General features: G+C 43.2%; 1 protein-coding gene across 1 annotated transcript in view; it reads left to right on the top strand.

Annotated features, from left to right (window-relative positions):
* Positions 1-26,764, top strand: part of CALCRL (calcitonin receptor like receptor) — a 303,255-nt gene that overhangs the window by 71,313 nt on the left and 205,178 nt on the right. Inside the window, exons 3-4 of the mRNA XM_075179990.1 lie at positions 22,706-22,856; positions 25,426-25,536. Of these exons, the coding sequence (XP_075036091.1) occupies positions 22,706-22,856; positions 25,426-25,536 (262 nt within the window). The remainder of the gene's footprint in view (positions 1-22,705; positions 22,857-25,425; positions 25,537-26,764) is intronic.

Genomic DNA, 26,764 nt, shown 5'->3' with positions numbered 1-26,764 from the left:
ACGTTTGTACTGTTCCACAGTCCAGTGTTGGTATGCTTTACACCACGCCAGTGGAAGTTCAGAACTCTTCAGCTATGGAATCAGCAGAATGTTTTCGACTTCTATGCACCATGCGGCTTAGCAGTTGTTGACCCCGCTCTGTGATTTTACGTGGCCTTTCGTTTTGTGACTGAGTTGCTGTTGGTCCTAAATGCTTCCACTTTCTTGTCACGAATCGGGGTCGTAGCCCTGTTTACACCACTCGGCGGTACCATATTACCGTACATCTTCCTCCTGGTCGTATGCAGCATGTTATTCTGGGACAAGCGTGACTTCTGTCTGCAGCACTGGAGGCTGCAATCTTGGGTGAGACATTTGCTAGCTTCCTGCTGAGTCTGAACACCTGATCCCATTCCCCAATTGGCTTCCTCTGCAGACTATAAGAGTCCCCTCCTACACTCAGCAAGTTGCCAGTGCAACACTTCCTAGTTCCTGGTTCCAGATCTACAGTGGCTGTGTTTTGTTGCTCCAAACTGCTTGCTGAATACAGATATCTACCCTTCATCCGGATTACTGCTTCTATTCTCCCGCTGTGTACTGGTCCCTACCACTACCCCAGAGTAAATTCAACCTCAACCTGCTGCTGTATTATGGACTTCTCCCAGTGAGTTTAATCATTTGTGTGAATTCATCTTCATCTATTGCTATTACATGAACTGCAAACCTTTAACCATTCGTGTGATTTCGACTCATCTGCTATCTTTTTTTTTTTTTTTTTTATTGGGTTTTAACAACATTCACAGGTTATATATATGCATTTTCAACAGTATTCGTTTTGGATGGCAAATGATAACGAAATTACAACATCATGGCACCAGGCCAAAGAAGACTAAATGTTTCAAAAAGAACAAACATTCCCATCCACATAAGGTGCGTATTGATAACCTTTTACATAGAACACAAAGACAGCCGGGGGGGGGGGGGGAGGATAAAGACACAAGGAAAAAATGGGGAGGTAGCATGATGCATGCCCTCATATCAAGAGGTCCAATTAGGCCTCAGTTAATCGATGAAGCTATTTATAAAGCATACATAGAGCAGGTATGAAATATAACCCAATCCAACAGGCATATGTGGCTAATACAATCCTACACATAAAGATACGTGGTTCAGGTGGGTGTGTACCTAAGGTCACAAACTTTGGAGAGTCAATAGAGTTCAACCAAGGGCCCCAAATGGTATATTATGTTAAAAAAGAGTCCATATCTGACAAATATAGCTCCTACATGGACCTATAATACCCTAATCTATTAATCCAGTCCCGAATATTTGGTGGTGTGGTTGTTCTCCATCTCACAGGTATAACTGCCTTGGCAGTCGATATCACAAATTTTAACAAGGATTTTTTTAAATATCTATCTATTTTATTGAGGAGCCAGAACACCGGGGTGTCGGGGATAGCTTGGCCAAGCAACTTCTGTGTGTTGCCTATAACCTGTGACCAAAAAGGTTGTAATATAGGGCAATCCCACCAGATATGTAGAAGAGAACCTGGTCCTAAAGTACATCTCCAGCAGGCAGTAGACAATCTGAAAAATTTTTGCAAGATGTGTCGGGCATCTATACCACCTGGTAAGGACCTTATAGTGGGTCTCTAATATTGAGACGTTAGGTGAGCAAGCATGGATTGCTTGAAAGATTTTAGACCAACGGCGTCCCGGCCATTGCCAAGGCAACAGTCGGGACGCTCTCATTCTGCAGCGCCGCGTCCCGGCATCCAGGGCAGCCGGACGCGTGCGCAAACTAAAAAATGCTAATAGCCTCAGGTGGCTAATTACCCCCCTGTGCCCCAAACGTTTTTCATTTGCCCAATCTGGTATTTAAGGCAGGAAGGGGCAAACCTCCCTCTCTCGGTTATAGTCCCTGCTACCCTGCATACTACCCTGCTGTGTTATCGCTCATTGCTTGCTATTACTATCTTGATTACTGTTGCTGACACTTGCCTGGATATTGACTTCGTGGATTGCCTGTGATCCTTGACCTTTTTGCCTGGATTCTTACTCTCCTTATTTGCCTGTGACCCTGACCCATTGCTCGGATACTGACGCTGCCGTATTGCCTGTGACCTGTTTGACCCCCAGTCTGGACCTAGACGCTACCGTTTTTCCTGCGACCCTCAAAACCTCTGCCGGGATCTTCACTCCACCTCTGCGTGAACACCAGCACTACGTTCTCAGGTTATCAGCTCCTACTACTAGAGTACAAGACCTGAGGGCATCAGAGTACCTGTGAGCGCATCAAGCTCTACGGGAAAAGCGGTTCCTATAGGTGAAGACCTCTGAAGCGGTTCTAGGAGCTGATACCTGGGGCGTGAGCCGTAACATCACCTATTGTAAAAATTTGTAAGAAGACAGAATGCAGGAATAAGATTAAGGATCCGAGGATTCCTGTGGGTCTCGACGTCTCCTCATCGCATTTCTAGGACTTCCCACTGTTTGCCAGGTTTCACTGCTAGTTAAGAAGAGAAAGTAAGTGCTGGAGTAAGAAAAACGGGTGTAATGTAAATATTGTGATGTAACCAATGTAATTGCTGGTATAATTCATATGAACCTGAATGAAATTATGAGATGACAGCTGTAAAAAATACACACATTTAATAGGACAGCGTTAAAGGTCCATAGAGGTGTTGGACAGTGGCTGTGTAAAGGGTAAAGTCCTTGCCGAGTGTGTTGTGGCGTGCGTTCCACAGTGGAACGCTGGAAGTGGTTTCCGGAAATGGGTGTGGATAGCGTGGTCAGCCGCCGTGTTTCGTCACATGATTGTGACTCTTTCAAGGCTTGTATGACAAAATGCAGTTGCCAATCCGGAAGTGCCACCTCCTGTTAAACCTAAGTGCGAGCAGAATGGTTTGATGTCTTGCGGTGTTCTCAGGATCTCTGTCTTTCCATTGTTAGACACTTGCAAGCTGAGAGGAAACCCCCAGTGATATTTAATTTTCTTAGAATGCAATATGTCTGTCAAAGGCTTAAGCATACGGCGCAACTGCTAGGTGTGCCATGAGAGATCGTGGAAGATCTGAAGTTTATTGCCGTCGTAGTCTATAGCATCCAATTTCCTGGATTTCTGGAGAATTGCTTCTTTCTTTACATAGTAATGCAGGCGGCAGATCACGTCTCTTGGGCGTTCGGATGGAGAACCTTGTGGTCTGAGGGCCCTATGGGCTCTGTCAAATTGAATACTCGTGGCAGGGTCCTGTTCTAGAATTTCATTGAAGACCTTAGTGAGGAAGGCAATTAGGTCTTGCTTGGGTATATCCTCTGGAATCCCCCGAATTCGCAGGTTGTTCCTACAGTCTCTATTGTCGAGATCATCGACTCTGCTTTGTAGCAGTTGCAGCTCTTAAGCTTGTTGAGCTACTGTATTGCTGATTAATATCATTGCGTGCCATAGATTCCTCTCTAAAATCTTCTAATGTAGACATTCTAGATGACAGTCGGGTCAGATCCGCTTGTAAAATGGCAACCTCCTTAACTGTCTCCTTAAGTCTGGACTCCAATGGTTCGAAATTTTTCTTAGAGGGGAGCTCCGCCTTTGTGGGTAAGGATTTTACTAATTGCAGGATCGCCCCGATATCTTGATTTGGTACTCACCGAGCAATAAGTGGAGGTGGATTCAGTTGAGGTAGCCATTTCTGCAGCCTTGGTGAACATGGCGGGCTATTATCTTGTTCTGAAGGAGTAGCTGCAGAATGAAGGTATTGCTGTAGATCTTGACACCCAAGTGTTTCTGTGGGTTTCCTGTGATCTCACTATATAGAGAACAATAGTGTCAAAACCAAGAACTACGTTAAAGAAGTGAGCACTAACAATTTTTTGCTAGCTTCAAGTAACCATCACAGACATTGGATCCAAAATATCCCAGCAGGTCAATTCAGAAGACTTCAAATATCCCTTCATCGGTACAATTCCTTTTAAGTGCAAAGTAAGGCTTTAAGACAGAAATTTTTGGAAAGACAATATGAGATTGGAATAGTGGATCCAGCATTGGAGAATGTGAAATTACTGGATAGGACTAATGTTTTTACATATCAGCACAAGGAGAAGGTGAAAAAGGTTTCAGAAATACCATTTATCACTCAATTCAACAGCAATTCTGAAGCTGTTGAAAAGATCATTCAGAAACATTAGCATATTTTGAAGTTGGATCAGGATGTTAAGGAACTGCTTCCTAGTAAAACGAGTATTGTTTACAGAAAAGCTAATGGCTTAAAACAGTAGTAGCTATATTCCACTACCAAAATTAAGATCATTATCCATCTCACCCCAGGGCTTTCATTATTGTTTGAATTGTAAAGCATGTAGGAACTTGAATGTGACTCAAACAAAAGCAACCGCTTTTAAATCTACCTCCAATGGAAAATCCTTCAATATAAAACAACCCATTAGTTGTAATACAGAAGGAGTCATTTATATGTTGGAGTGCAAATGTGGCCTCCAATATATAGGAAGAACTAAACGTGTTCTAAAAGTGAGAATTGCAGAAAATTTATACAATACCAAAAAAGGACTCAAGACCCACAGTGTGCCTAACCTTTTCTTCAATAATTCCAAATGCAATCCTAATAAACTAACATTTCTAGGTATACAAAAAATCAGCCAATTTTAATGCCTTGTGCATATTTTTTATATATATTTTTGTATATATATATATTTTTTTATATACACATTTTCATTTTATCTGATTTTCCCAAAAATGTAAAAAAAAATTTCATATACAACTTTTCATATACATTTTTTTCTTATATATCTAATAAAGAATTTGTATTTTTAATATTATCCATACATTGATACTTTATGCCATGTAACCAAGTCTTCTTGTGGCTTAAATATATTATCTCAAGTATCAATGTATATTTTCATCAACCTATGAGAGGAAAACAGTCTATATTTAAGTCTGCCTACATTGATGTGTAATATCCTTGAAAAAGTCCTCAAAAGGATGAAACGCGTTGGTAACTGACCCTCTACAGCCACCATAGCTGTGATCACAATACATTGCTTCCGCACTGTATGTGCGGCAACATGCTGAAGCTCTTCACGGAGGATCACTAACAGACTGAGTCCCGGGACCTCGTAATAGGGCATTATAGGGTAAGATTCCTTTTATTCATCTATCATCAGTGTGTGAACTATTTTTACTATACCGCTACCTATGGATTGACACGGAGTAGCGTTACAGCATCACGAGAAGAGTTATAAACATTACCTCTAAGACATCAATAAAACTGTTTTATTTTCTGCGCCCTCTCCATTTTTTTTATGTTCTATTGCTGTATAAGAGGTGCTGCACTAAATATATGAAAGCGCTTTCCCTTTTATCTATTTTCCCGTGAATCCGCTTGGACTGATTCTTCTTATCTTTGCTCATTAGAGGACCACACCAAAATCGCCCAGTAGAGAATAGAAGTACAGAGGTTGAATATAGACTTGCTTTGAAACAATGATCTGCTTTGTCATATGTCGCCTCCCCTCAGTGGGTGGACTATTCCGCCATCTATCCAAGTCTCAGCACAGTGTTAAAGTCCTTTGTGGATAGATAGAGCCCTGTCTTTAGATACATGATCCGTGTCCACATGTGCTGTTTCGACCCAGCGGATATTATTTTCTCTACTTTTCGTAACCAGATGAGTCTCTGAGTGCTCACAGGCAAGTCAGCCTAGGGTGTTTTGTGATAAATTTAGAGCAGATGGCCACTTGAGGGACAAGTAGGCGTTTTACTTTCCTCTCAGGAGGTCAGGAACGGAACCGCAGCAACGCTATGCCTGTGATGGAGCACAGTCTCTGCGACAGTCTGCCTCTTAAGTCGGCCCGGCGGCCCCACTCTGAGAAACCCGTGTCTGGGGAGAGCCCTCGATTTCCAGGCACAATGATGGCACTTCACCTATGCTGTGTGGTGCTCATCAGACGCGCGTCCTGTGTCGATGGCGCCCAAAACACGCCCCATCTGCTGTTATCTGAATTGCAAACCATTATCCACTTGTGTGAATTCAACTTCATTCTACTGCTGAAATAAATACCTTGTTAGTTATTCCTTGTGTGGATTCACCTTCTTTGCACCTGCAAGCAAGCTCTATGAGCAAAACATTTATCCAGCCTCCCAGTTTCCACTACACTTCTGCCACAGCTAGTCCCTGGGTCCCGAAACGGATCCCAGAAACCCTATTTCCGTGACTTTTTTCTAATAACATCACTTACATTTCACAGTGGAATATCCAGCAGGGATGATATTTTATGAACCGTCTTATTGCAGAGGTGGCATCCTATCACAGAACCATGCTTGAAGTCACTGAGCTCTTTAGAACAACCCATTTTGTATCACAAATGTTTGCAAATATAGACTGCATAGCTAGGTGCTTGCTTGTATACACCTCTGGCAATAGGTCTAATTGAAACACCTCAATTCATTAATTAACAGATGTGGACAAATACTTTTGTCCATATAGTATACTTCGCTATGCTATATATATCAAGGTGGCCCCTTGATATATATAGAGGGAAACCCTATCACTGGCAAATGCACCCATTTTTTTATGGAGATGGGGCTTTTTGTCCTTAAAATAAATAAATAAATAAGTATACCCATAAATTACTTCTTCTATAAAATAAAAAAAACTTAAATATACAAATAATTAAAAAAAAATATTCCTCTGAAAAAAAGAACAAAATGTTGAAGGGCCATATGCTTTTTCATGTGTTGTAATGGAAGTGCAAGCTGGTAAATGTTATATTTGTGTTGCATGCTAGCCAGTCACTATTTATTTGATACAAGATTGCTCTTAGGCAAATGCTCCTAAGTTTTGGGGTACTCTTTCCAGAATTGAATAAAGCAAAAGTTAAATTGTGGCTGAAGTTCTTAGTTTGTTTGGGCCCTCACAAAACAAGCTGCCAAAAGCTTAGCTGCCTTAAGCCTAACAGTGCTGTCAATGAATTCTACATTATTAAACAATGTCTGCTTGTGCTGCATCTTTAAGCTCCTTCTCATCTCTGAATACCTCCCTCTAATCCCTGAAGAACTGCCAAACGTATGTAGACACAGAAATGGATATTACAACTGGACTGGCATTAGATCGGCTTCAGACAGACTGTGACACAGAACATGTAGGCAGCATGGATTCTGTCATGTTGGAATATGCTGCATTGAACATAGATTTAAACCAATATATAGATGCAGTTGAGGAGACCGTACTTAAATTAAAACGTAACCCACCAGATTAGATCCCGGATTTAAGAGCGCTTGTACATGAGAGATGTACTGCGCTTCAGAAGAATAATACAGAGTAGTCCCGGAGGCAGGAAGATAAATATGTCCAGTTTAGAGAACAGTTAAGAGACCTGAGAAAACAAATGTGTGTGTCACCGTCCCCTGCAGACGAAGCTACAGGGGCCATCTGCAGGGGGCCTATAACACAGTTGGAGATGGTGAACCCAGTGAAAAGCAAAGTATGTGATCACACGTACGAAAAAGAAGAAATTGAAAGGATGATTGATAACACCCTTCAGTAGGGTAAATCCGCCAGTTGCCAAAAAAATGGCTGAGATCACTCTGGCATGAGTATGTCGGATCTTGTTCCAGACAATGCACTAAAAGAGCCATTGACATTCACAGCAAAAGCAAGGTCATCATTGAGCTTCGAATCGGCCCCAATCCCAAAAAAAATTAAAATATAACTAGGTACCTTTGATGTAAAGTTCAGATAACAAACACTTTGTGCAATGCTGATGATACAGCAGCAAAGTGGAAGGTTTGAGTAATACATATACACATCTATTTAGACACCCATGCTTACACTACTTCTGCAAGCAACGATATTCTTTAATAAAACTGTTGTCTTTATACTGTTACAAAAATAATAATCCTCTACCATTCTTTGGATGTTGATAGTGGGATCAGGTGACGTTATGGCAGAAATGTCACTAGTTTTGGTCAATTCTTTTACAGTAGACCAGACCAGGGGGTAAATGTATCATAGTGCGGGTTGTACAAGTCGCCGGAAATCTGCGAGATGACAGCTTAAATTTAAAGCTGTGCTGCCTTGTAAAGGGAAGTTTACCTTTTACAAGGCAGCGCCGCTTTAAATTTAAGCTGTCATCTCGCCGATTTCCAGCGACTTGTACAACCCGCACTATGATACATTTACCCTTAGATGTCAAAATGCTGTGCTGAGTCATCTGCATCATCAGTGGGTGTCTTGTCGAAAGCTAAGTTTTTCAAAGCACACAACAGTATATATAGCACATGTTGGTAACATTGGCACACAGCAGTAGCTGAAAGGAAGAGTGGTGCAAGGTGGAATTGTTCTTGGGCCCTCCCACCCACCCTTCTGTTTGATATTAAAAAAGGACATGCACACTTTAACAAACCAAGCACTTCAGCGACAAGTGCCACTTTTGTGGCTGAAGTGCTTGGTTTGTTTGGGTCACCACAAAACAAGGTAACAATGGGCTTAAGGCACCTATGCTAACAGTGCTGTTAATGAACTCTACTGTGGCAAGATGTTGTTGTCATCATCCTCCGCCTCATCCTCACCCTGATCAGTGTGTACATAATTATCATACATTATTACTTCATCCCCGCTGGAATCCACCATTACAGAAGTCTCTGTAGTTTGATGTAATTGGTGGTAAAGGCCTTCCTAGTGGAAATTGTAGGTTATTTTTATGAACATCATATTTTCCAGATTTTAAGGAAGTAGCCTCCTATGCCAGTCGCTGAAAAAGTTCCCAGCTATGCTGGAAACTCTTTCTGAATACACACTGGAGGGTGGGCAGCTTAGGTAGTGCATAGCGAGTTGGTACATGGGTCTTCAAATTCCTTTTAATTTCCACCCAGTATGCAAAGGGTCTGTCTGACTTGTCTATTATGTTGGTCGTTAAAATAATCCTCCACCATTCTTTGGATGTTGATAGTAGGATCAGGTGGAGTTACGGCAGAGGTGTCACGGTTTTTGCTCAATTGTTTTAGACCAGACCATATGTCAAAATGTTGTGCTGATTCATTTGCATCATCCCTGGGTCTCTTGGGAGAGCTCTTTCCTATCAGCAGTTGAGTGAGAAACTGAAGGAGGAGACGCCGTCCTGTCACGTAACACTTGAGCTGTCATCGTGCTCACCAGGAGTTCCTTACATCTCTTCAGATCTGGGTCGGTTCGAAACAAAGAGAAGACATATCTTTTATACCTAGGATCATGCACAGTCGCCAAAATGTAGTGATCCAATTTCAAGATTTTGATAACTCTTGGATCCTGTTCAAGTGAATAAAGTACTGGATCTACAAGTCCGACATACTTAGTGCAATTGCTTTGTCTAATCTCCTCCTTCAGTTTCTCAAGCTGCTTTTCCAAAAGTCTACTTAAGGGAATCACTTGGCTCAAGCTAGCAGTGTCTGAACTCGCTTCACATGTGACTACGAATGGTTTCAGCACCTTGCACAACACGGAAAGTATTCTCCACTGTGCTTTAGTAAAACAGATTGCCCCTCCTTTCCCAATGTCCTGGCTTGTGGAGTAAACGTGGATGGCTTTTTGCTGTTCCTCCATCCTCAGAAGCATATACAGGGTGGAATTTCACTTTATTACCACCTCTTGCTTCAGTTGGTGGCAGGGCAAATTAATTTGTTCTTGTAGCTGTTGCAAGCTCCTACATGGTGTTGCCTAATGCCGGAAATGTCCAGATATTTTACAGACCACAGACAGCATCACCTGCATGACTGTCATATTTCAAAAAGCTCTGCACCACCAAGTTTATTGTGTGAGCAAAACAGGAAATGTGATGGAATTCACGCAGTTCTAATGCTCTCACAATATTGGTGGCGTTATCAGAAATTACATATTCTGAGGAGAGTCCAAGCGGAAAAAGCCATGTTGCATTTGTATCCCTTAGATTTTGTAACAGATTGTCAGCTGTATGCCTCTTTAGTGAAGCCGATGATACACAGAGTAGCCTGCCTCTGAATAATGTGACATACTTGGGTACATGCTACTGCTGTTCCTACTGGTGAAGGTGAATCACCTACCCAGTGGGCTGTCACAGTCATATAATCTTTAGTTTGCCCAGTTCCGCTTCTCCACATATCAGTGGTTAAGTGTACAGTGGGTAGAATGGCATTTTGTAGCCCAATAATTACATTTTTACGAACCTTCTTGTACAGGTGAGGAATAGCTCTTCTAGTAGAATGATGTTGAGACAGAATTTGGTAACGGGGACTCAAAACCTCAATTAACTGTCTAAAACTAGCTGCATTAATAGTGGATCCGCTTTGCGACTGGGTGACAGCATTCATACTTGCTTCCTCTTGCAGAGGATTGTTTAAACAGTCAATTGTTGTAAATTACTAGTATTCTTCTTCTTGGTCTGCTTCTGGGATGAAGATCTACCACCAGCATCAGCATCAACAGTGGGACGAACGCTCAAGAATTCTTCTGAGGAATCCTGGATAGTGAAGGAGTCAATTAGTCTTAGCAATTTGGATGCAGGACTAACTCCGATCTCTGCTGAGGATATTGATGAGGAAGATGTTGTGGGTGTAGATTGCAGGTTTCGGCATCTAGGTGAGTGAAGGGAGCTTGCTGATGCTGGACTGCTTGTTGTTATTTTTTAGCATAAGTTTCAGTTTTTCCCAACAGCCTGCCATGAACTCGCTTCAAATGGCATAACATGGATGAGGTTCCTAGATGGTTAAGGTCTCTACGTCTACTGACTGTGGCTGTACAAACGCTACAAATGGCTAGACAACTGTTGTTGTCAGGATTTGGGTAAATATAATTCCACACATGAGAGGTGGATTTTTTGGTCTTATGCCCAAGCATGACAATGTCCTTCTTATCACTGGCAAGAACTGCTTCCACTGGTGCACGACTTACACAAACATCATCCTCATTAGCGCCGTTGTCAGCTACACAAATATCCCCCTCATCCTGTTGCAATTCCAAAGTGACATCCTCAATTTGTGTATCACAGCCTACACTTGGGCTGTTCATCCACACATCTGCAGAATGCTGAAAGGAGGCTTCTTTATGAGTACAGTATCATAAAGGTCAGGCTTACACATAGCACTCGTGGATAGACTCTCCTTGGGGATCTGTGTTATATCTGAATCTGAACATACAGTCTCTTCTAATGCTTTACTGTTTTCTTCCAGCTCAACTTTTACACGTAAAATTATTTGGGCACCACTTTTTGAGTCAGTATGACGAGTTCTTGCATCATCATAACTGATCTTACAAGAAGATGCCTTACAAGAAGATGAAGAACTAGCACTCGTAGAGAAAGGCGAAGGCCTGATTGTTTCCTTGCCCCTGCTTGTGAAGAATGGCATTTTGGCAATTTTATTTTTTTCTGCAGATAACTTTTCCTTGTTTACAGTAGTTTTTTTTCTTTGCAAGGTAAAGGGTGTTTTTTTACATTTTTGTTTCCCTGACCTAAAAACACTATGCACTTTAACACTGGCTTTAGCAGATGACGTAGAGGAATTACTATCATCATGACTGGTGCCAGCAGCTGCTTGGTGCTCCTGGTCTTCTGTGAACTGATGAATCTATTTTGATTACACAGTACAATGTGACTGTAGACTTTTTTTTGTTTTTTGTAAATCTCTTTTTTTATTGGTAGTATAACATCTTATACCGACATACATGTCATGCAATAAACGATAAATTACAGGTGACACTGAATGCCAGTAAAAAACAACAAGCATATAACATGTTATTTATTAGTGAGAATTGGGAGGATGGGGGAAAGAAGAAATACGGTAAAAGGGGGAAGAAAAGGTAGGTCTAGAGGGAATATGTAAGAGGGTTCAGTTATTCCACTTAATGGTTTATCCTTGAATTCAAGCCACTCGAACCACACAAAATAGTATTTTCTATATTTATCCATTGATGAATAAAGCATCTTGTCCATTGTTCTGTAGAACTCCAAACGTGTAAACCACTCTTTAATGGTAGGAGCGTTTGGCGATCTCCAGTGGACCTTTGCCGCATTACATAGATTTTTAACTGTAACATTTTGTTGTCATTCAGTAGCCAATATTTAGGGCAATTGGGTAGCTTCACACCTACTATAGCCTTAGCTAAAAGGAGAACTGCGTCCCAGAAGTGTCTAAGCGCCGTGCACTCCCACCATATATGTAATGGGGTACCTGGAGCCATCTGGCATCGCCAGCACATATTTGGCAGCCCTGGAAATATCTTGGCAAGTAGACTTGGGCATCGGTACCATCTCGTCATAACCTTGTACTGAGTTTCAATTTATTTATATGCTAATCGAACTAGCCTGTGTGCGTAAAAAAATGTCTTTCCAATCTTGTTCGTTATTGGACATTCCAATTCACGTTCCCAATCCCGTATGAAAGTGGGTCTTTTACTGAAGGAATGTTCAATAAGGATACTATAAATTAATGATAATGTATGCCTTGGATATGATAAAGTGGTACATAGTGTTTCAAACTGAGTAAGCGACCGTCCCGCGGACTCCCGAATCCCCGTGGAGCCTAGATAATGTAGACGCTGTATATGTCTCCATATCTCCTTACTTGGTAGTTCTCATTTGGACTGGAGATCGGCAAAAGGTAAAGCCCCAGAGACGCCCACCAGCTGGCCAACACGATGGAGACCCGTCCCAATCCAATATCTGAAAGTCAGTAAGGCCTGGGGGAATTCTGGGTTGTCAAAAGTCTGTGTCAGAGGTGAGTATCGAGAGAAAATATGTGGGACTGAGCTATTTTTGACCATCTAGCCAGAGTTGGGGTAACAGTCGGGTGTACAATTTTAGCAATAGACGACAAACAGGTTGTAAATTGAAGTGACTTGCCCGAGATGTAGCTCTCAATCCAGACCTATTGTTTGTCAGGCCCCTGTCTCGTCCAGTCCAATACTCTATTTAACATAACAGTTTCGTAATACTAAGTGAAGTGAGGAAGTTGTAGACCCCCAGCATGTTTTCGCATATATAATATGTTGTATCTAAACTGGGGTCGCCTACCTTTTCACACAAAATCCCGAACTGCTTTATGTAATGTCTTAAACCATAAGGCTTGAAGAAGGTAAAGAATCCGAGACAACAGATTCATTTTTACCACGTTGACTCTACCTATCAGTGAAAAACCTTTCGGGAGCCAATTCCTCAGATCATTACAAACTGTATTGGTGATGGGCACAAAATTTTCTTCAAATATCTTCCAGGTGTCTTTGTTAATAATCACCCCCAAGTATTTGAGTCATGTGGGATGCCAGGTGAATGGGAAAGATGGTTTCAGGCCTTCAGCTACTGCCGCAGGCGCAGAAATGTTAAGTGCCACAGATTTTGAGTAGTTAATTTTAAAACTGGAGAGTTCGCCAAAAGTGTGGAATTCCGATACTATATTAGGGATTGAAATTAGAGGGTTAGTAAGGATGGCCAGCAAGTCATCAGCAAAGTGCGCAAGCTTGAAGTTTTTGTCCCCCATCTGTATACCAGAAATGTCAGGGTTAGCCCAGATGGAGCGAGCCAAGGCTTCCATACACAAAATAAAAATCAACGGGGACAGGGGGCAGCCCTGTCTAGTACCATTTGAGATGACAATAGGTTCTGACAACTCTCCATTGGCCTTAACCCTTGCCGTCGGCTGTGAATACAGGACGGCGATCCGAGCCAAGCTCAACGGACCAAGACCCAAATGGCTGAGGATCCCTCGCATAAACTCCCAATCCACTCTATCAAACGCATTTTCAGCGTCCGTGGATAAAAGAACTGTCGGTGTATTGGTGGTCGTTGCAAACTGCACCAAATTGATTAGTTTTGTGGTGTTGTCCCGCGCCTCCCTCCCTGGGACAAACCCTACCTGGTCAGAATGAATAATTTGAGATAAGTGTGGTTTCAACCTGTTTGCTATCAACTTAGCATATAGCTTTATATCCCCATTAAGTAAAGAAATGGGCCTATAACTAGAACATAATGTTGGGTCTTTCCCTTCCTTTGGCAAAACAGTAATATGAGCGGCCAAAGATTGGGGAGAAAAATACGTATGGGCCAAGACAGAATTAAAAGCTTGAAGCATGAGAGGAACTAGATAGTTTTGAAAGTTTTGTAATATGAGATGGTGAAACCATCAGGTCCCGGGCTTTTCCCCGAAGGCGTCGTCTTAATCGCCTCTTCCAGTTCCTCAGTGGTGAAGGTTTCCTCTAATAATTGTACGGATTCCACCTCTAATGTGGGAAAGTTTAGACAGGAGGAGAGATGACCCTGCTCAAAGGAGCGTACAATCCAAGGAGTGGGGTAGACAGACAGAGAGACACGGGGGAGAGAGGGACAGAAGGAGGATGAGGATAAGGGAAGGGGAATGACGGGGAAGAGGCAGAAGAAAAGGTAGGAAGTTAAGTGGGAGACTGGAAGACTTTAAGAAAAAGGTGGGTTTTTAAAGCCCGTTTGAAACTGGACAGATTAGGGAAAGTTTTGATGGAGGGAGGGAGCTTGTTCCAGTGGAGGAGGGCCGTGTGGGCGAAGTCTTGGATACGCGCGTGGGAGGAGGTGATCGGGGGGGGGGGGGAAGAGAGGCGACGGTCATTGGCAGATCGGAGAGGGTGGGATGGAGCATGAATAGAGAGGAGGGTGGAGATGTAGGGTGCAGTGGAGTTGGCAAGGGCCTTGTATGTAAGAGTGAGGAGCTTGAAGAGGATTCTGTAGGGGAAGGGGAGCCAGTGAAGGGATTGGTAGAGGGGGGGGGAGACAGACGAGCGGCGAGAAAGGAAGATAAGCCTAGCGGCTGCGTTAAATACAGATCGAAGGGGAGCGAGTTGAGATTGGGGGAGTCCAGTGAGGAGGAGGTTACAGTAGTCCAAGCGGGAGATGATCATAGAGTGAATAAGACATTTGGTGGCATCTTGAGAAAGGAAGGGCCGGATGCGAGCGATGTTACGCAGCTGGAAGCGGCAGGATTTAGCAAGAGAGAGAATGTGGGGGCCAAAGGAGAGAGAGAAGTCGAGGATGACACAGAGGCAGCGAAGTTGGGGGACAGGGGAGATAGAGGTGTTGTCGAAAATGATAGAGAGGTCAGAAGGGGGTGAGGTGTGAGGGGGAGGAAAGACTATGGGCCTGATTTATTAGTGATCTTATCTTGTGCAAAAGTTAAGATGATTATTTTTAAGAAGAAACAGGGAGATAAGATTGAAGTTAAGATGGATTTTCATCTTAACTTAAGAAATTCTTCACTTACGCAGTGGATTTTGCTTCTTATCTCCCTTTTCTGAGCATACACAGAGTGGATTTGCTTAAGATAAGCAAAAAACGGCAGATAAGGTCACTAATGAATCAGGCCCTATGAGTTCAGTTTTGGCGAGGTTAAGTTTGAGGAATAGAGAGGACATCCAGGAGGAGATGGCAGAGAGGCAGGCGGACACCCTAGAGAGGAGGGAGGGAGAGAGATCAGGAGAGGAGAGGTATAGTTGAGTGTTGTCTGCGTAGAGGTGGTAGTTGAGGCCATAGGAGCTGATGAGTTCACCCAGGGAAGAGGTGTATAGAAAGAAGAGTAAGGGTCCCAGAACAGAACCCTGAGGGACCCTGACTGGAAGGGTGGACAGGGGGGGAGAGAGACCCAGAGGTGGTGACGGAGAAGGAATGGTCAGCAAGGTAAGAGGTGAACCAGGACAAGACTGGACCGGAGAGGCAAAAAGACTGGAGGGTGTGGAGGAGGAGAGGGTGGTCGACGGTGTCAAAGGCTGCAGAGAGATCAAGGAGGATGAGAAGGGAGAAGTGGCCCCTGGCTTTAGCAGAGAGGAGATCATTGGTGACTTTAGCCAGGGCAGTTTCAGTGGAGTGAAGGGGGCGGAAACCAGACTGGAGAGGATCAAGGAGGGAATGTTCAGAAAGGTAGGAGGAGAGACGGCTGCAGTCGAGCCTCTCGAGAATTTTGGAGGCAAAGGGGAGGAGATATATGGGGCGATAGTTGGAGGGAGAAGTGGGGTCAAGATTAGGTTTCTTAAGAATGGGGGATACGAGAGCATGTTTGAAGGAGGAAGGGAAGATGCCGGTGGAGAGGGAAAGATTAAAGAGGTGGGAACAGGTGGTGGGGAAAAGGGAGTGAAGAAGGTGGGAGGGGATGGGATCCAGGGGACAGGTAGAGGGGGGAGGATGAAATGAGAGAGTGGACTTCCTTGTCCGTGGTGGGGCGGAAGGAGTGGAGGGGAAGGTGGCTAGGGGGGAGGATGGAAGAGTGGGGGGGGGGGTGGACGAGAGAGTGGAGGAGGAGATTTCAAGTCTGATGGCCTCAATTTTAGAGGAGAAAAAGGAGGCGAAGTCGGAGGCAGTCAGGGAGGAGGGGGTGGGAGGAGGGGGAGGGGCCAGGAGTGCTGAAGGTGGTGAAGAGGTGGCGGGGGTTAGAGGATTGGGACGAGATGAGGGATTTAAAGAAAGATTGTTTAGCGAGTGAGAGTGCAGAGCTGTAGGATGAAAGGATAAATTTAAAGTGAAGGAAGTCAGCCAGGGAGCGGGATTTTCTCCAGTGGCGTTCAGCGGTACGGGAGCATTTTTGGAGGAAGCGGGTAAATTTGGAGTGCTAGGGTTGGGGTTTGGAGCAGCGAGAGTGGACGGAGTGGGCAGGGGCGACTGCATCCAGAGCACAGGTGAGGGTGCGATTGTAGAGAGAGACCGCCTGGTTGGGGCAGGCCAGGGAGGAAAGGGGAGAAAGGAGGGTATCGAGAGAGGAGGACAGAGAGGCCGGGTTAAGAGCGTCAAGGTTGCGTATGGACAGAGTAGGTTTAGGCAGGGGGAGGGGAGCAGGAGAAGAGAGAGGGAAGGAGAGGAGACGGTGATCGGATAGAGAAAAAGGAGAAATATTCTTCAATGCGGGTCTGTTTAGTCGTGCACCTATCTGCGTGAGATGAGTTGGGCAAGTTATAAAGTTTAGTATAATAAGCATGAAATGTCATGGCAATATCCGACGTATGTAGTAACAGGGTCTCTGATTCTGTTTGAATTTGAGGGATATAGAGTTAGGCTCTCTGTGTTCGCAGAGCACGAGCTAGAAGTTTCTCTGCTTTATCCCCCCCATTGGTAGAATTTGTTTTGGCACTTACGGAGGACTAGTTTAATTTTATCCATCATTAGTTGGTTCAGGGCCATCCTAGCGTCTGTCAACTCTGTCATAACCGTGGATTCCAGAGAGGATTTGTGTCTTGTTTCTAAAGTCTTATTTTTTTCCAGGAGAGAGTCCGTGAGTGCAATCTTTTCCCGCTTCCTGACTGCCCCCATTTGGATGAGTTTGCCTCGGATGACGCATTCATGTGCTTCCCACAGTGAGATTTTAGAGACGTCAGGAGTGTCATTAGTTTGCACATATTCCTTCAAGGCTGCCTCTATCAATAATTTGTTAAGAGCCTCCTGAATCAAGAGCTCATTTAGCCTCCAAGTGAAAGGTCGGTGGCCTGACCTGTGGGTAGAGAGCTTTAGATATACTGGTGCATGGTCAGACCAGGTAACCTGACCTATAGTTACGTCCAAAATCAAAGGCAAATGGTTATGTGACAGAAAGAAATAGTCCAGTCTTGAGTAAGTATTGTGTGGGTGTGAGAAGAATTTGTAGTCTCGGTCCGTGGGGTGTTTAAGATGCCATGTATCGACCAGCTGGTGTTCGTGTATAGTGCTTCTCACCTTCCGATACAGCTTACCGGAGAATCTGGCGGTCCCTGAGGAAGTGTCCATCACGGGGAAAAGAACCCAGTTGAAATCGCCACCCACTATGAGAATACCTTTCTTAATCGGATCCACCTTGTCTAGGAGCGCATCTAAAAATACAGGTTGTTTAGAATTCGGACCCTAAATATTCACAAAGGTATACATTTGAGTAGAAATTTCACATGTCACCACTAGGCTCCTACCTTCTTGTAGTGTGTGCGTAACTATGTTTTGGACAGGAAAACATCTGGACAAGATGATTGCCGCTCCCAGGGACTTATTCTCAGAATTATTACTCGTGAATGAATGAGGGTAGTGGTGACTATGCAATCGAGGTGCCGACCCTTGTTTAAAGTGCGTTTCCTGGAGGAAAGCCACATTAATTTTCTTAGCTATGAGGTCTCGGAGCAATCGGGACCGTTTTTCTGGGACATTTAAACCCTTAACATTAAGGGTGACACATCTGAGCTTACCCGCCATTACCTAACAGTACTAGGTGGCAACATGCGAACTTCCAAGAAAAGGAGAGGAGATTAATTGCATTAGTGTGAGTGGAAGAGAGAAAATGAGAGTGGATTGGGAAAGAGGGGAGGGAAAGAGGATTAGGGAAGAATAAATGCTTATGTTGAAATAACAAAAAAATCATAAAACTTATATTCTGTAACAAATATATAAGACCGTTCCGGGAAACCAAGGACCGCAGTCCGTACATGGCCCGGGAAAAAACAAACCAATCAGCCTAGGAGCACTGAGGGGAGCGACAACAACGACAATCAAACATGAGAAATGATATGCACTACACCTCCAGAGAAGCCCATTAAGGTACGCACCTAGGACCACAGCATGAGGAGGCAGTGCAGCAACTTAAAAATGTATACGTACTATCATAACCATTATAGTAGTAGTAGTATTGTATGGCATGAACACATAACATATTGAATATCAACTGATGTGAAAAGGAACGAATAATTAGGAACTAGAGAGCTCCACATTGGATTCTGTCAAACAAAGGGGAATGCATCAAACATAGCTACGCTGATCTTGTAAGGCAGCCAGTCCCTGAAAAACTGTAACAGGCGGAACAATAAGGAGCTAGGGCTTTGTTTTGAAAGCAGAGTCTCACCAAAGTCTTGATTACAACCTCCTAACATTTGTGTACGGGCGAGACCACGAGGCGATCAGACTCAATTGGAGAACCTGTAGAAATAAAGGTGAGAACATAGAGAAATAGAAAAACTAGGAATGACTGACAACAAGTTCTCCCGGAGGACCGAGAGCCTCCTAAAAAAGGTAGGCAGACTTTTGCATTTGCTGAGGACCTCTGGATATAAGTCCCGGGGCAAGACCCCAACCAAGGAATGGAAAACAGCACTCAACATGTGCGTTCAAGTGTCCCCTTGAGCCTGCTGGTTCAGGCATTTTTGTGGCGACCGTTTTGGTCTTCCTGACAGTTGAAACCCTTCATCTCTGTGATCTTCTACCGCCGGGTAAACGCTGGTGACAGTCCTGCCATTCAGTAAGGGAGACTAGCGGAATGTTCAAAGTAGTGCAAAAGACCGGCAAATCCAACGGATTCCTGAGCACTGCCGATTTCCCATCATGCGTGACCTGCAATTGGAACGGTAAACCCCATCGATAATTAATGGACCTTTTTTGGAGTTCCTCTGTTAGAGGCCTGAGCATCCTCCGATGTTGTAGTGTGTGCCAAGAAAAGTCCGGAAAAATGTATATTTCTTGTCCATTAAACTTGAAATTTTGGAGACCCCTCATCTTGCGCACTCTCATATCTTTCTGGGTATAATAGTGAAGGCGACAACGTCCCTGGGTCGTGCCGATGGGGCCCCCTTGGGACGTAGAGCCCTGTGAGCCCTGACGAATACGATTACATTCTCCGGTGGTAATTCCAGGACTTCATTAAACACCTTTGTTAGAGCATCTATCAGGCCCTGGGTGGAAACCTCCTCCGGTAGACCTCGTATTCATAAGTTATTCCGATGGCCTCGGTTGTCCAAATCATCCAACTTATGCTGGAACCATTGCAGGGCCTTCGCCTGTTCAGCCACTGGGTGTTCTAGGGCTGTAAAGCGATCTTCACCTTTTTCCTTGTGTTCCTCCAGAGCTACCAGGCGATGACCAAGATGGGCAATATCAGCTTGTAACGTTGCCACTTCTTGGTGGACGATTTCTTGCAATTTAGCTTCCAATGTCTCAAAATCTTTTTTGAAGGGTAGCTCTTGTTTAGTTTGAAGAGATTTAAGCATTTGCATGACTTGAGAAAGGTCCGGCTGATCATTTTCTACAGGCCCGCCCTGGCGCCGTTTGCCCTCCTGATGTGGATCAGGGGATGAAGAGGTAGAAGCTGCAGGGGAAGATGCCGTATCAGATTCTTCTAGGACCAAGGGAGGTTTCAGATATGTGCAAAGATCAGAGCGTTGGGAGGTCTCCAGAGGTTTTTTAGAATTTTTCTTATCAGAGCTCTTCCGGTCCTTGCCCTGATCGTGTTCAGCAAATTATAAACAGTGTAGTAGTCTTTATTTGTAGTACATAGTGCAAAATAAGGGTTGTCGCTGATCTCGTCCCCTCACATTTGGTCTAGGCAGCCATCCCAGCGAGCGCGCACTGAGGTCTACATGGGAGAGTGTTTCAATGTATCCAATATGCCCCGTCTCAAAAGATGATCAGATTCAGAGGTGTAGACTTGAAACTTGTGAACTTGAGACGGCCAATGTAATATTGTTTAGCTGCGGTACTGTACAATAGAAAGAATCGTTATGTATCACTGCCTCATTGAGGATTTACATCAAATTTCTCGCTACTGGGTAATAAAAGTGTTGTTTAGAACATCAGTATGACATAGGTACTGATAATGTAGCAGGAAATATAATATACAGAAGATGTAATTTCTGTGAGTAGCCACAGGGTGGCAGCAGAGTACCACACTGTGAGTTTGTGATCGATCTGAACTGTTCAATTGAATTGCTGACCTGAGTAGAGGTGGAGGTGAGCCACTTGAAAAAAAAGTGGGGGTGCTCACTGTTCACTGAAGGGTTCAGGTGAGACGATCCAGTCAGGCAGGAGATCCCAGCACAGCAGATGCAGGGAGTCACAGGGAGGAGACAGGAGGACAGCGGTGGGCCATTCCACCGAACACAGACCGCCGGAGAACTCACTGCAGGTAAGTTGCTCAGACTTCTTCCTCCAGGGTCATGGGAGCAAGCTCTCCAGGGCCAAGTAGCGATAGCAGTCACCCTAGGCAGCGGTTAGCTGTGGTGGGCTGCCATTCAAGCAGTGACTCTCTGCTGGTGGTGCCAGGTCTGACCGAGTGGCTGCAGCTGGCTATGTGTGTCCTGCCTCGTCACTACTGTCTCCGCTCCGGTGTGCCAACCCTTTCATGTGAGGCTGGAAAGCCCAGAATGTCTCAGGGCAGACAGTCCGGGATACCCGCTCCGTCCCCATTAGATTGGCGGGAAAACAGGCCGCGGCTCTGTCGTGATGTTTAGATCTGTCCAGCGAGGTCAGAGAGCTGAGATGACCCGTGTAAGTGTTAGGTTTCTTGTATTCCACAATTTTGTGGTCAGGATTGAGTGTTGTTGGCTCAAATACTGAATTTTTGGGCAACTCTGTATCAGAGCTAGTGTGGTGCATGTCCTCCAGCCATGGCGTTCAGACCACGCCCTGTGACTGTAGACTTTTAAGAACTCTGCCAGCCCTATTATTTCTCTTTCAGCACTGACAATGAGCAATGGCACGTAGACTGTAGACTGGCAAGAGCACTGGCACCTCTCCTATTTCTGTGGCAGCTATAACTCTGTAGAATGTCACTGGAGACTTTTAAGAACACTGCCAACCCTTCTCTTTAATTTTCATTAATGATGCTGCCCAACTGCACTGGAGACTGCCAAGAACCCTGCTACCCCTTCTGTTTCTCTCTGTGAAATGGTGCCGGATCTCTGTGGAGGGTAGTACTTATAGAATCCAAAACTCGCAAGATCCAACGGCGCGATGATGACGTTTTGCCTCGTTTTCAGTTTTGAGGGTGCGCAAAAGTACTGAGACTGCTCAGCAGTGTTCAGGTTGGGCTTGGTTTTCCAAAAACTGAGCCAGAGCATCTCTACTTCAACCACTGGGTTAAAGCCCAACATATGAGATTGCATGGGAAATGTCTTAAAATGGAAACATGTCTAAGCCATGCTTTAGTTTACATGAATTTTAACCCACTTTCCAAATGCATATGTGTGAATGAGTCCTGGAGGAGCAAAGGAATAATTCCTGTGTGTGACAGATTTCTTTTTGACAATGAAATGAATAATAGGTACCTAAGACAATAGATTCTAAATAAAGTCACGTAATTTTTCACCTTGAGATGTCAACAATTAAAGGAATTACAGTAAAAGGCAGTTCCTTATAAAAATCGGAGCTCTAAAGTTCACATTACAGATATAGGGCCTGTTTTAAAGTTAAACGTAAAATTGCCAACAAAATGCAACTGTGCACTTTTACGTTTCTGCAGCTTTCTTTTTACTTGCACATACCTTAAGATACATTCAACATTAATTCTAGTGTTTGGTGCAAAAATGGCAGTCATCATTATCAACTCTAACACTTGCACCAAGCCAACAGGACAGATAAAGATATGCCTCCAAAAAGATGTATCTTAAGTGTACATGCAAGTCAAAATCAGACTCTCCTCTAAGTTGCGTGGTTGACTTGTGTCTCCATGCCATTACTGTACTAAACTTGCATATGAATGCTGCTGACCTACCTTTCCAAGTGTAAGTAAGTCTGCATATGCTTAACTCAGTATATAGTTGTATGCACAGTTCGGCACACTTTATGCAAGTTTCTTTTGTATATGGTGAAAATGGACCTATGTCAAACTTTTAATCAGGCCCATGGCCTATAGTTCTTCCTTCATTGCTACTAGTGATTAGTTTAATTATTTTAAAGTTCCTTATATATGTGGACAGTGAAATATAATTAAATATATGCTATTAATATCCTATTTTTTTTTTTTTTTTTTTAAGACTCATACATTGACACTTCAGACAGAAGAGCCTCAACGCCCAATTGAAAAGGAGATTCCTACTTATGTCAGTGTTACAAAGCACAAGATTATGACAGCACAGTATGAGTGCTATCAAAAAATAATGCAGGAGTCACCGCATGGAAAGGAAGGTAATTCTTTTTTTTATAACTGATATGTTTACACACCTCACTGTTAATTTAATAATTTACATATCTTTGGTCAAATAGGCATGGTATTAATTATGAATGAATCTTAATCTTTTTAAATTAATCTGATATTTGCCCAGGTCAGCACATTTTTTTACAAGTGTGGAATAAGTTAAAATGGTAATAGAGATGTATCTTTGCTTGCCCTGTGAATTCAGGAGCCTAAATCATGAGAAACAAAGCATTGTGAGTCAAAGATCTCTGATGGAAAAATCTGGACTGTCCTGGGAAAACCAGGGCATATGGTAACCCTTAAAACATGATGTATATAATAGGAGATGTGGATGCAGACAGTTTTCTTGCTTGTGTTTTTGGGCCCACAGCAAACTCTTCTGGAACAGAGTTTCAACTGAAATGATAGCATTGAAGGGTTTTCATAGTCAATAGCAACAAGTAGGAAGGATAACAACATAAGTAAACTCATAAACCACTGTGGTGTGAAGTAGGCTACAAGTACTGCAGACCAATAAGGATCTCAGCTCAAGAAACAATGAAGATAGAAATAGTTTATCAGGTCAAAGAGTACTCAATGGACAGAATGGCTGAGGCAGCCAAGCAAATACAAATTAGTGAGTGAATTAAGCACAATTTCTGCATAATTACTGCACAGTATTTGAAAAAAGTGACAGCATTTTACAGGTGCTGGACAAGTAAGGTATGGATAGACATTGCAATCAAGTACACACCAAAACAAACTGTAAAGGGCAATGGGCAATACAAACAGTTGTACAGAAAGAAATACATTTAATCAGATTTGGATTTGGCATACTCGGCAAACGAAAAACTCACTTTTTGCGGAGGCTGCTTTTTTCAAGACAAGACCTCTTACCGTCTGTCACCTGCTGCTACTGATCAATCAGACACTCAACCACTGTGAGTGCAAAATGCACACCAGTTGTAAGGGAGTAGTCATTGCCACCACCAGGCTCCTTCACTGGGTGTTGGGTGCAGCTGCTGCAGTACCTTTGTGCTGGTGATTGTGGCTGTTTCTTCCTGACTGCTTATTTAGGATCAGGTCAGCAGCGTAGCAGGCTTAGCATTAACTCTGGTAGGTAGGTTCAACACAGGACAGCAATGGATTGGATTATCTGTAGGTGACTGGAATAAGAGTCCAAATGCTAGGATGGTACAAGTTCTATGATTGGAACTGGTTGGTTATTATGGTACGTTACAAATCCAGTTCCACAGACACAAACCTTGCAAGTAATGGATGGCTTAGCTTATCGGTGTGGACCCATTGCAACTGTGGAGACAAAATAGCTTAGCTGCTGCCCTGTCTGGCAACAGGACCCAGAGAGAAAGACTCGAGTAGTTGGAGATGTATGAGACGAGTGTGGCTAGACTGTTTTAACACTTAATGTAGAGTGGTGCACAATGTTCTGTTTACACATAAACATTTCTTTATTTTGCACCAACTGCCTGCGTTGAGGTACCCAGGGTCTTCGCTGCCCTAGTCCAATAAGAGGGGTCAAGTTGGGTTGAGAATTTGCTTAGTATTTCAGGAGGTTATTTGCCGTTAATTGTCCCATTATCCACTCCCAGAGTTCTCCTGTTAATCTTATGTAAAGTCAGTCCTGTCAGAACACAATTATTTGAGACATTTTCACCTAAAGCTCTGTCACCCCCTTTTGCAAAGCTATGATGCCAGTAAATAAGATCACTTCCACATGCAGAGGCAGTTCTTCCGAGCTCCTAGATTGGGTTAAGGAGCCAATGAATCAGAAGATTGAAATATAGTGCAAATTGATTCCCAATATTTCTCATGTACCTTATTGGTGAATCAAATACATAGAAAATGGAAAAAAAACATTTTCCATTGATCTGATAGGGTTGCAGTTTTCACCAAACAGGTGCAGGGAATATAAGAACCAACTTTAATCATCTCATGATCTCCACATAGGGATTTGGATCATCTTGGTCACCAGTTTCCACAGTCTTTCTTGGAATGCAGAATCTAATGGGCATTGTAGAAGTCACCTGTGTTTTTTGAAACCTTGAACTTTGCTGCAGAATACCCAGACACTGCATCTCACTAGGTGGCAGTTAATTCCAACGACGAGTAGAGATCAAATAAAATTGCCAAAGACAGGCTTAGGTTGGAGAATACTGCCCAGGAATTAAACTTGCCAAGGTAGGGGCAAAAGGCAATCTGGAAAGTCTAGGACAAGTCTGGAGTCAGTATTGAAAATTCAAGAATCAAGCATTTTTATAGACGATTGAATTGTGATTTTATATCCCCTTTTCATTATGTTGTATTGTCCAAACTTAATGCTTATTAGTAACCAAAATGAAGCTGTCTATTTAACACTTTTATTATGTTGAGTATCTCAATAAGTCTAGGACAAGTATTTCAAGCCACAGTTTTATGAAACTACTCCAGTTATCTGTATAAAATGCTTGCACGTGTTTGTGATTTTTTGTGACTAACATTAATTGTTATGTATATCTTATTTATTTATTTAAGTTGACATTTATTGTGTATTTATATATGTATTGTCTAATTTTTGCATAGGTCAGTTTTGTAACAGGACATGGGATGGCTGGTTATGTTGGGGTGATGCAGCAGCAGGAGATATTTCTGCACAGCGCTGCCCAGATTATTTTCAGGACTTTGATCCATCAGGTAAGCAATATAAGATCAATATTTTGAGTACAAACTTTCAAATGCAGTGAATTTTATAAATAATGGGAAAAGTTTGTTTGTTTCCCATTTTTATGTCAAATTTATTACTGTGCATTTAGGGTCTGAAATTTGTTTTCTACATACGTTAAATTTTTTAATCCTACTCTTAGAACTGAATTTACTGTTGGCTCCTGTATACCACATTCCAACCTTGAATTTAGTGGTTACTAAAGAAAAACTGTCACCACACACACATTTTCTGGTTTCTCTGGTTTTATATTAAACTCACTCTAAAATAGAGATGAGTGGGTCCGGTTCCCCGAGAACCGAACCCACCCGAACTTTGGGTATTCGAGTACCGAGCTGAGTAGCTCGGTACTCTTCCGCCCGCTCCGAATCCAAATCGAGGCCGAACGTCATCGTGACGTCGTCGGATCTCAGGGCTCGGTTCTCGCGATACTTCAAGATAAGAAATACACGCCTCCACAGCAATCCATCGCCATTTGACAGAGGGAGAGAGCAGGGTGTAGTCACAGGCTGATTAGAGCAGGGACAGAGAATCCAATATTCTAATTCCAATTGCAAAAATCGCTAGAGAAGAGAGGAGGATAGAGGTTTTTTGTTTTTTTTTCATATTTGGCACTCCCCAGTGCTTTTGGGGTGTCCCCCATAATTGTGCATAAATATTTCTGGCTGTCAAAATTACTATCTGTCAGCAGTATATACCAAATAATTTTTAGCACTCCCCAGTGCTTTTGGGGTGTCCCCCATAATTGTGCATAAATATTTCTGGCTGTCAAAATTACTATCTGTTGTTATGGTTCTGTTCAAAACCCATTCCTTGATTACAGCCATGGAGTCACACACATGATATAAATGTTTAAACTGTTTATTGCAGTAAAGGTATAGTCCAGGGAAGGCAAATAAACAGTAAATAGTTCAAGTTGAATGAAACAATGGATTTCCAGATCTTGGCAGACAACAGTAAATGATAAAGAAATGCAGCCCATAACTTAACTGAAACCAGGAACAGAGATACATGCAGGTAATTCAGGAACAGAGCCACATGAGCAGGCCAGGAACTTCAATGACCAGCAAAGGATACAGAAAAATGCAGGCATATATAGGCCACAGACAGGTGTGGATGATTAATAAGCAGTGCTGGTTAACCCCTGATAGGAAGGCCAAACAACAGCACCTCTGGAGGATCACAGGTACTGCAGGGTAA

This window comes from Mixophyes fleayi, chromosome 7 (assembly GCF_038048845.1).
Source record: "Mixophyes fleayi isolate aMixFle1 chromosome 7, aMixFle1.hap1, whole genome shotgun sequence".
In the NCBI taxonomy this organism is placed as follows: domain Eukaryota; kingdom Metazoa; phylum Chordata; class Amphibia; order Anura; family Limnodynastidae; genus Mixophyes; species Mixophyes fleayi.
The sequence above is the reverse complement of the archived record's forward strand: the minus strand, read 5'-3'. Positions and strand labels throughout refer to the sequence as shown.